Consider the following 11,351-nt stretch of genomic DNA (forward strand, 5'->3'; position numbering starts at 1 on the left):
TGTTTTAGATTAGGTGTGGCAGTGAATTAATGAGTTTGCATTAATATTGAAATAAAAAGTTAGCCGTTACATTGATCGATAAGAATGCTCGCTTTAAAAGATTTAACTCTTTGATTTAATTTAAATATAATTCGATTCATAAAATAAGTTTAAGTAATTAAAGATATTTTAAAAGGTAGGAAATAAACATGTAATGCCAATTGTGCCATCACACGGTGGTCGGAGAGTGTTTTAAAGTAGACAGTTTGATTTACTGTGCGAATGCCTAACATCAAATTTGGTGCGGATCGGTGAATTTGGAATTAGTAATGATTACTACACGTATATTACTACACAAATAATATGTAATTACTTATAAAATATCAGTATAATTACTACACTAATGAAAATTCTGCTTCATTCATGTGACCTGTCAGCAAAATCAAACGTTGGTAAATCGTGGCCTTTGTTTATGCCACAATTCAGCAACCAATCCGATCCGACTCTCACACGTGACACAGCTTGCTGGTATCCAATTGAATCTGATCCAAAAATTGATTTAGCATGGAAATAAACCAAGCTTAATAGCTGGAACGTTAACCCACCATGCACAAGCACGTGATTCGGCAAATCCAAATGATTTCAGAAGTATTCTTCTTCTGGAGTTGTAAGTGCCCAATGGTATTAAATGAGTTTATATTATATAATTTGTATTCTTGTCTTATCCTTTTAGCCTAGTTCTTATTCGTATTAAAACTCTATCTGTACATTGTGTATATTTGATTTACAAAATAATTTTATTTTAGGATTTATAAATTAACTTTTTTGCTTTTAATTGTAAAGTAAAAAAAGAACTTTTCCGGCTCTTAAAAGCATCACATAAATTTTAGTATTATAAAATACCAAGAAAATGGTGTCAACTTCTTTGCACCAAAAGTAATATAAGAGAACATAATTGTTTCCCTACTCCAAGAATTGCTCCAAGAACTGTTCTTGGTGTTTGATTATTCCAAGAATTATTTAAATGTTTTACAACCCCCGTTTTGGTGCAATGTAGTTGACGAGATTTTCGATGTTGAGTTACTCCACGCATTTTTCACCGTGTATATATAGAGGCATCCCTATTTAAATACAGTAAACGGGGCAGACTTCCAATCGGGTATCACAAAAGTATAAGCCTTAGATTTTGTAAATAAGCATTAAATTATATTAAATTTTCGGTATTAAGAAGCAAACCCTTTGTTGCTTTAATTTAAAACTTTATTTATAATGTTGTTTTGTTCAGATTTTTTTTTTCTCTCTAAAGATCGGCATGTTGTGAAAGGTATGGAAATAAGGCTTAATACGTGCTCACTAAGAATATTATTTCTATTTATTTATTTTCAGTTTACGATAATTTCACATCAATATACAATATCAATATCAATATATTTTAAAAATCAATTGGAATTGTATCACAGACTCGTTCTTGTAATTCAGCAGTGGGTTCCATAACACTAACGAAAGCCAAATACTCCTTTAGTGTGCATTCGTTTTCGATGATATTTCTAAAACACTTGGTAATGGAGGGAGTGTGTCTAAAACAAATAAAAAAAATTAATAAGAAATAGATTAAACAAAACAAATATGAACATTGAATTTTTTTACATGAACTCGAAAAAAGTTCCATTAAGTTGGAAAAATTGATAGTTACTTTATGCGGCCGTAAATGTAACGAGCATCAGTTAAATTAGTGGAATTGATCTTATATTTACACAACCAGTACCCTTCTTTGATAAAATTAAAAAAAGATTGCAACTGTTCAGAATTTCAACTGAACTAAAAGAGCTGATCCTTAATTAATACAACCCTTTATTGAGAAGAAAAAAAAACCTTGAGAAGTACTACTTTCTTGGTCTGGGTGTATGCTCATTTTTAGAGGTATTTACAGCATTAGCTATGCAACCACAGGTTTTTGGTTCGATCCCAGCTGATGCCAAGAACAACTCTCTCGCATTCCCTCTATATTAGTGCCTTAACAACGAACATGCAACTCTTTATCTCTCCACGACATATAGTAGCACTACAGTTCGGCTCAATCCATTGTTTGTCTCGATTCGACAAACAAATCACTTGCGACTCAAATAACGTTAAAGCTGAAACTGCTAATAACTTCTACAAGCATAATATTAATTCACTGACAGCGGGCATATATTTTGTGCCAAAAAAATTAAGGGAGAAAACCTGTCATTTTATGGCCATGATAGCTTTACTGGAATAATTTAATTCTTCAGTAGCCCTCTTTTTGCTGGTAACTGACCACAACCTAGGAGTGAAATTAGTTATAGAGCAATAATATGGTTTTATTTGAACCTGTACCAGCATTTAGTTCTAAAGTTTAAGAGTCAATAAATTAACTTTTATAAAAAGACAAGCTGTTAACTTTTAAAATGTCCAGAAAAGCGACAGAAGAATTACTAAATTTTATCTAACAAAACAGAATATTAAACCACACTTTATTTTTCAAGAGAAATATACTTTTATCTTTTATTGCTTTTCTTACATTTTTTAGAAGTAGTTTCAGTTTGTCTGTTTTCTTGGGTCGATTGCTAAACCGTATATTCTCTTGTCTTCTCTGGATCATTTTTGGAGGACTTTAACTTTTTTACATGCTTAAAATATTGGTTTAAATAGCATTTGTGTTTCTACACCCTTACAAAAACAACTGTACACGTTCAAAAAAACAATTGTTTGTATTTCTACACATTCAAAAACCAATGTTTGTGTTAATTTAAATTCGTTTTTATCTGATAAACCCGAGATTTAAAATGAGTAAAATAGATTGTCAAAACAAAAAGAAATTCAGTAAAATGCATTGCGCTTCTGTAGAAGACTGCGGTACAGTCCGAAAAAAAAACTAAAAATAAAGCCGTAACTTTTAATTTAATGGTAAAATTACTAGTCCTAGCAAGGAATTGTAAAATCAAAAGATTAAACCTTAGGTGTACTAATCAATTAGCAAATACGGTATTTCAAATTATGGAACTTGGCATCAAAAACGCACTTCTCTGCAGAAAGATACTTATTCAGTTACCACCTCAAATTTTCAAAATTCGTAATCTAGAATACATGATTCCAGTGTTCAGGGTAGTGGTCAAAATAAGCACTCTTAAAAACTTATTCCAAGGGCATTCGGTAAACTTTTCACCAATGAAGATGCAAAAGCAGCAGTTTGAATGCCTTAAATTCTAATGGAAATTTTAATTTTAAACTACGTATACAATTTTGCTTAAAAAAATTTCTTATCTTACAATGCAGTAATAAATACAAAAAAATATTTTTTTACAGAGATAGCATTCTTAAGATAGGCAAAAGTTAACCTAACAGTGATGATTAACTGTAAAAAAACTCATAACAATTATAAAAATGGCAGTTCCTAATTGGCTGGATTACAGATGGGGATAGACTCTCTGAGGAATTCTAGTTGTACAAAGAGTTTAACTTCTATATGGTTGCACAACAAAAGAACACATTACGAAAATTGCGCACACTTATGTTCAGCTGTGAATGAGTAACTTACTTGCATAGAATTCTTTCATTATCAATTACATCAAATGGATATCTACCAGGTCTTCCGAATTCTTTATTGTAATCAGCCAAACATTCCGGATGCTCTTCAAACATTCCTAATCCACAAGACCCTGTTAAGTCTGTAGAGAAAAAAGAGAGGGAGAATGTTAAGCTTATTTTTTTATTATTAATAAAAATATTTTTTTATTAGCAAACGTTTTTATTTTTAATTTTTAACTGTCTGACCGGGCATGCAAGTATGCAATATGTAATCAGAAACAATGTAAGAAACTGTTTAAGCTCCCTTTAATTTTTAACAAAACTCACCAAGATAAATGCCTAATAATTCTTTTTTGATAATATTTCAGACTTGTACTTAATCTAAAATAATTTGCTCTATAATAGCTTCATTACTGTTCAACTATCATGAGAGCTTCTTCCGTAGCCAGACTCGCGTGCTGGTTATTATTATGGCAACGGAGAAAAGTTTCTTTGAATAAAGATATGGGATTAACTGTTTATCATTGTTAGATTGGTATATATAGCAGACAACTTCTGACTTAATAATGAATGCATTCATATTTTTCACTAATGTGCATTTAAAAACGATTTACGGGCTTGTGAAAGTTTAATTCTGGTATTCCAGCAGAGTAGGTAAAAAATTTTGAAAATTCTCGAGCCCTGTTACACTGCTTAGTCAAAATAATTCACCTACAATATGGCATTTTGTCATAATATTTAAGACAAGAATTCACTCTGCGGAAAAATCATGAGAATTTCTAATCGAAATGAATTTTTAGTTATCTTTAATAAACATAAAAATGCAGAATTGGTAATGCAAAGTAGTTCACCATATCATTTTACTAAAATCGTGCTATGTTTGAGTGATGTTGGTTTAAAATATATAAATACAAATTATTTCGAAATCAAAAAATTTTAAAGTTTTTTTTTATAAATTAATAATGTAGTATAATAAATTAATATGGTTAACGATTTTTAAACTTTCCATGCATGACATTGTGTGATATATAAATTTCCAATATATTGTGGATTTAATTTGTAACTTGGAAACATCAATTATTAGTTGTATTAACAACTGGTTGCAGTTTAATTTTTAGGAAATACATTTTGAACCTATAAAAAGGAAAATATTCGGGTAGATAAGCAATATCAAGTTAAATAAGAAAACTTGCGTATCTTTTGTTGTTATTTCACCCATCATGTATCAATCTAACAGTTGTCTGTATTTTTGTGCTATCGTTATGTTTGTCTTGTCCATTCGTTTTCTCTTTTCCTTCCCTTATCTCTAAGAACAACTAAATACTCATTTAACTAACTACTTCTGTTTAATTAAACCTATTGAGTCAGTAACTATTACATAATTACTGAGGCAGCTTCATTGACTGGGTAGTCGCAGGCATTATTTCTTAGTTTCAGCAATATCAAATTACAAGAAAAATTTTGGACTAACTTTGTTTCCTATTAACAATGCAGTTTTTTGAATTTACAGCATTTCAAAATAAATAAAAAAAATGACTATATTTAGCTAGTTCTGTCTATTTTCCAATTTGAAAGCATTACAGTAACTTTATTTTAGCTTACTTTTTTTAAGAGTAATCATTCCAAAAAAGCAAATAACGAAGCAAAAATTTTTTAAAAAAATATTGAATCTAAAATTGTAACTAATTAATGAAATAGTTAATATTTACTGAACAGTCTCATTGTTCTAATTTCTATAATTTAATTTTGTTTTTATTGTTCAAATTGTTTTTTATTTTAATTATTACTTTAAAAACCTCATATTTCAGTCAATCATTTAATATATCTTTTAAGTAAGTTTTGCATTTAGCTTCTAGATTTATGACAACACTGATAAAAAAGCATGATAAAAATTAATGTAATAAGATAAAGCTTACCGAAAACACCAAAAAGTTCATGAAAATACTATAATACAAATTCTGCATTGTTTTAAAACTGGGAAAAATATCATCAAAACATCCGTAAACCGGGGCGAGTCTACCCATTTTAGTTTTATTTAATTTTCACTATTTTAAATAGCAAAAAAAAAATTTTTACCTACGGAGGACTTAGTTCAGACTCTAAGGAAGATGGCGCTGTAGTAGTTTGATCCGTTTTTATTTATTTGGTGTCTTTTTAACCGACCTGTTCAAACGTCTTTTGAGAGATTTGTATTGAAAATCAGCAAACTTTTAGTTGGTGCTCCGTAAGTATATTATTATTATTACTATTTTCACTTTGGTTAAGTGATAAACTTATCTAAGACTAAGATTACATTAATTTTATATGAAAAAAAAACAAAAAGAATGTAAGTTTTGCTGTTGTAAACAAAAAGCCAGAATTCGCCGAGCGAGTCTACCCATTCGTATTTAGTTTTAATAAAGCATAATAATATAATTTAGAACTTTGTTTATAGTAAAATTAAGTCTGCCCCAACAGCTGTGAGTATATTATTTTAATTCTGCATTGATAAATTTATCATTAATAAGAAAATTTATGGGTTAAATTTAAATGTAAATATAAAATATGTTCATTTTACCTATTTTTTCAATTTTTATATTACAAAATTAACTTTTTTTATTTAATGCAAGTTAAATAAATTATTATTTATTAANCCGAAAATATTATTGTAAGGATTAATTGTTGTAAATATTTTAAAATTGTTAGTATATTACTACAATAGGTTTGTATAAGAAAAGTCATAAATATTATACGGTTAAATTTGACTCTTAAACTAAAATACTCTAAACTTTAAATTGATCACTTTACAAACTGTGACAGAGTATCACGAACGGCATTTTCTTGATTGGCAAGTGGTTACACAAATAATCTCCCATTCTTTGCGGGCAGAAGAACTTCGTAATCTGCTCTAAATGTCAAGCTCAGCAGGCCTCTGCAGAACACGTCCTGGACTGCTTGGGTCTTTCCAGAGAAGACCTATCTCTCTTTCTGGTTCTCAATTTTGGGTTAACGGTCTAATAGATCTTGTCTGACTTTGTCATTTTGAGCATGACAGATAGCTTTCCACTCAAATTTTAAAGATAGAATCACGATAGTGGTCTATTATCAGCTCCAACTATTGTCTTTTGAAGCTCAAGTATCAGCAATTAAGTTAAATTTTTTGTCGCATTAAAATAGTTCTTTTATAGTTAAAATTAATTTGACACATTGTAATTCGACATAGTCAAGTATTAGTTGGTTTGAAAAACGCTGTAATTTTCTAAATAATTCGTCAACGTTACTGCTTTATCATATGTTGTTAAGTTTTTGTCGATTAAAATACTGACTGACTACTTCACTTGCATTGCGCGAGTTATTTTGAAAACTTTAATTGCAAATTAATGTACTTTCTCTTCATAATGCCCTGAGAAAAAAAGTATAATCAAAACGACCAGAATTTAGTAAAATATACCGTGTTTCTGATTCTTTGAGAACATCAAAAAGTTTGGTAATTTTTTTTCAAAGTGCTTTGGTAATAATTTTTCGTAAAAATAACAAGAAAATATCGTTTTATAATATATGTAATAAAATTTGGCAATTTTATCATGATACCTTAGAGCAGTCATTCTCAACCACTGTGCCGCGGCACTTTTGTGTACTTTGAATATTTATATATATACTTTTTATAATTTTTCCAGGCTTTAATCTCCTGAACATCTTTGTCGGCGAGATTGTCTTGTCTCTGATAATCTTAAAATAAGTTAAAATAAGAAGGAAGAGTTTGAATTGTCTTTGGCAATTTTAAAAAATGTTGAAATAAATAGAAAATTTAATGACTATTAAAATTATTAATTAACAAAAGAAAGAAAGCTAAATATTAACTTTCAAACGGAAATAAATGCTATTCATTAAAGTAAGCTATGCAATTAATAATTTTAAAAGCAAATTAACAAAGGATAACTAACAAAAAAATAAGCTAACTATTGATAATTAGCAAAAAAATTAGTTAACAGGAAATCACAAAAAAATAACAGTTAATAACTATAGAAAACAAGTTAACAATTAATAACTTGCAAAAAAAATAAATAACTGTTACTAAAAAAAAATTAGTCGAAAGAAATAATTAATATCTTAATAAACGTGCTTTTGTAGTACATATTATTTTATTTCACGTTCAAAATTATTATCACAAACTATTTAACACAGTGTAAAATAGGTAATTAAAAGTTGTTAACAACTTTTAATCTAATTTTTTTCATTGTGTGCCGTCAAATTTCGAAGTCGTTAAAAGTGTGCCGCAACAAAAAAAAAAAGGATTGAGAATCACTGCCTTAGAGGATGACATAAAATTGATTTATTTGTTTAAATTTACTTTACAGTTTCGTATTTTTTCACTTAATGCATGATAATAAGAACTATAATTTTGAAATCCAGAGTTTTCTATAAACCGTTACAAAATGCCAAATACTTAAATTATATACCGTTAGGTTAGGTAAGCTTTCAAACCATTTAAATGCCAAATATTTACGTACGATTATCCAGAATTATGTTTATTTTTACCAGAAATGTCATTTCCATACAGTACAGTAATTGTTTTTCTCCGTGCACTATTTTACGAATATTTACTCTCTATAAGACTATAAAACTATACAATTTTTCGTTATTTTTCTTGAAAAAATGCGGTTGTATGTATTATTTTTTATGCATGTATAGAAGGGTGTTAAAATGCATCAGCCATTTCTTTCCATCATGAACTATATTTTTAAAAATATTAAAATATGTACCTATTTTTAACGTAGAACTTTCATCGCATGCCTCAGTTAAATGAAATAACACTTTTCTTGCAACATCAGCGAATCCCGTGTTACATTCTTCAGCGGCCTGTATTTGACATCTTGCCAAATCAAGTGAACTTCTGAAATAGGAAAAATATATTGATAGAGTATAATTTAATTTTTAACTCGTTTTTATAGACTTACAATATACCAACAAAAATGCATTGCATATGCAATAATTCTTAAATTTGTTAGAAACTATTATACATAAAAACATCGAAAAGATCTCTCCATGCGGTTAACTTCTTGATTAACTTGTGGTTAACTTCTAGAACCCCATTGCGTATGCGAGAAATATTTATTGGACGATTGGAGATTGCGCAGTGCGGTTTTCTACTTCAGCAGCAGACGACATTTACTACACTTAGAAAGATGAAAAGTCTCACACCTAATTTTGATAATACACTAAAAATGTAAAATACTTATTTGATAATTTAATTTACTTAATTTCTTAATTTATAATAAGTATTTTTTATATATTGACTTAACACCTTAAACATAATTTTATTAATATAATTAATAAGATAATAGTAGGCCGTGATAGCCTGGTCGGTAGGGCTCTGGGCCAATGTCCGAGAGTTCGTGGGTTCGAACCCCGCCGGTCGAAGACTCCCCGTGTACTGGATTAGAGATCGATCGTTCTCTGATCCAGGTAAAAAATTACGAATCTGTGGATGAATGTATGAATGCATCCGCCCTATAAACGGGTGTGACGTGTGTGCGGCTGAAGACTAATTCTTGGCGGTAGATGGCGCCACTGAAAAATAAGAAACGCACCCTCTGCCTTAAATTAGTTCAGTTTCACCGAGCAGGCTTGCTGGTGTGGCAAGTGGCATTAGAAACAACAACAACAATAAGATAATAGATAATAGACGCTAACGGACATAATAGACATTAACATTAATTAATAAGATAATAGACATTAACGGAAAACGAAAAAAGATATTACCATTTCTCTCCGTTGCCACAAAATTATAAAGATATCCGTAAATGAATCATTATTTACTTTATAGTGTAAGGCACAGAATATTCTTATGAAATGATTTATGTTATAAAATTCTGGTCTAAACAACAAATCATGAGCAATCGGTTGAAGAAAATAACGCATTTATAAATCAGACAAAATAATCTTAGTACTGTGATCAGATATTTTTAACCGAAATGTTCTTGGCTGACAGATCCTTTTCTTGAAAACTAAAATAACGAAGTCCAACTGAAATAATTAGGTTTTCGAAATAACAATTAAGTATGTCAGTGTTAATTGTTTAACATTTTTGTCTTACAATAAAATATGATTGATCAATCGAAAAGAGAATGTCTCAACGCGGGCTAACATAAACAACAAATTTGATCCTTTAGTAGTCCGAACGTAGTGACATCTTTCTTATTTTTCATCCACTGCGCAGTTTATGTTCATTATGTCGGACTACAAAATTTATCCGAGCTGAGTTCTTGTTTCTTCTAGGAGGTGTTGGATTAATGGCAGGGAATATCTGGATCTTTTTAAACAACAGAAAATTTCTTATCCGAAGAATATTTACAATAATGTGTAACAAAGTTTGAAAATCTAGACTTTAAGACTTTTAATGTATTAAAAAAATTATACTTTTGTTTTGTAATAATGAAAGTATATGGAACTACAATACCGTTAGGAAAATTATTTACTAAGTTACTTTTAACAATAAAGCCCAAATTTTTTATGCAGTAGGTTTGTTTATTTTTAATTCCATACAAATACTTTAATGCAAATACTGCATTATTTTAAAACTGTGGAAAAAATTATGGTCAAAACCACTAGAATGTGGTAAAATTTACTATTTTCTCTGTGAGAAGACCAAAAAACTTATTATTTTCAATCGAAGCACTTTCGTAATAAATTAGGTAAAATTAATTTGCATTTTGATTAAAATTAATTTAAATGTTAAGTGATACAATTTGGTAATTTTTTAAATATACCATACAGCTTTTCATAAAAATAATTTATACGGTTGTATTTACTTTTCAGTTCTGTATTTATTACTAAATGTGTGTGATAATATGAACTATAATTTTGAAAAGCAGAATTCTCCGTTGTTACCCTATGGTCGAAAAAATTAGCAAATGCATGGTTTAAAAACAGTATATTTTGGTTTTTAATACTGGAAATATGGGTATTAAAACAGTATGTAACTGCCAAACAGTTCGGAAATTTTACCAAATTTTTTTTTTCTCTGTGAAATGACAAAAAATTTAGAAATTTTTCTTTTCAAACATAATAAAGTAAATATTACGATATAGAAAGATATTTCGAAACATTTTCTTCGTCAATTATAATTAGAATATCGAAACTCGTTTATGCAAAACAATAGAGCTGTATTTTTGTCACTTATGATTAAGTGTATCAAAATATAAAGCAATCGAATTATATCCAATTTTCTAGGTGCAGAAAGGTACTCACTGACACCATCCAGCACCATAATTCAAATTCCACCGACATTTGAAGACTCGATTCAAATAACATAATTGGTCACAAGAGACCACACCGATCCCAACTAAAAAAGAAAGCAAAAAAAAATTTTTTTTTGTATTTTCCTAGATAAAATTGTATATATATATATATATATATATATAGCTTTAGAGACATTTTTTCCTCCTATAGTTGCCGATTTTTTCAACGTTCATTTGCAAATTTATTTTGAATAATTTGAAACAGAAGTTTACTAAAAACTTCAGTCAAGCTTGTTTCGAGACTTAACATCTAGTTTTATTTACAATGTAATCATGAACCGTGGAATGAAATTAAAATGTATCTTACGTGGCTGTCAAATACTGAAGGTTTATCCAAGCTAGATTACTTGCGGGGCCATTTAGTAATAGCTTCATTTCAAACTAAGGTAAGCCATAAATCAAGCAACTTGAAGTTATAAAAACAAAAGAATAGGTAGAGACATCATAAGTTCAATTCTCCTCTTTTTCTGGGTCTAATCTGCTAGTTATTTATTAGTTTCTAGTGGGCCATTGTGCAGAAATATTTGCGATGATTTTAGTGTA

The 11,351-nt window shown here is 29.1% G+C and overlaps 1 protein-coding gene across 1 annotated transcript in view; it reads right to left on the reverse strand.

Moving 5' to 3' along the window:
* Nucleotides 1-1,333: 1,333 nt before the first annotated feature.
* Nucleotides 1,334-11,351, reverse strand: part of LOC122270637 (uncharacterized) — a 12,675-nt gene continuing 2,657 nt past the window's right edge. Inside the window, exons 2-5 of the mRNA XM_043048863.2 lie at nt 10,759-10,852; nt 8,271-8,401; nt 3,539-3,668; nt 1,334-1,556 (exon numbers count right to left, since the gene is read on the reverse strand). Of these exons, the coding sequence (XP_042904797.1) occupies nt 1,412-1,556; nt 3,539-3,668; nt 8,271-8,401; nt 10,759-10,852 (500 nt within the window). The 3' untranslated portion in view covers nt 1,334-1,411. The remainder of the gene's footprint in view (nt 1,557-3,538; nt 3,669-8,270; nt 8,402-10,758; nt 10,853-11,351) is intronic.

The sequence above is a fragment of the Parasteatoda tepidariorum genome, chromosome 8 (genome assembly GCF_043381705.1).
Source record: "Parasteatoda tepidariorum isolate YZ-2023 chromosome 8, CAS_Ptep_4.0, whole genome shotgun sequence".
In the NCBI taxonomy this organism is placed as follows: domain Eukaryota; kingdom Metazoa; phylum Arthropoda; class Arachnida; order Araneae; family Theridiidae; genus Parasteatoda; species Parasteatoda tepidariorum.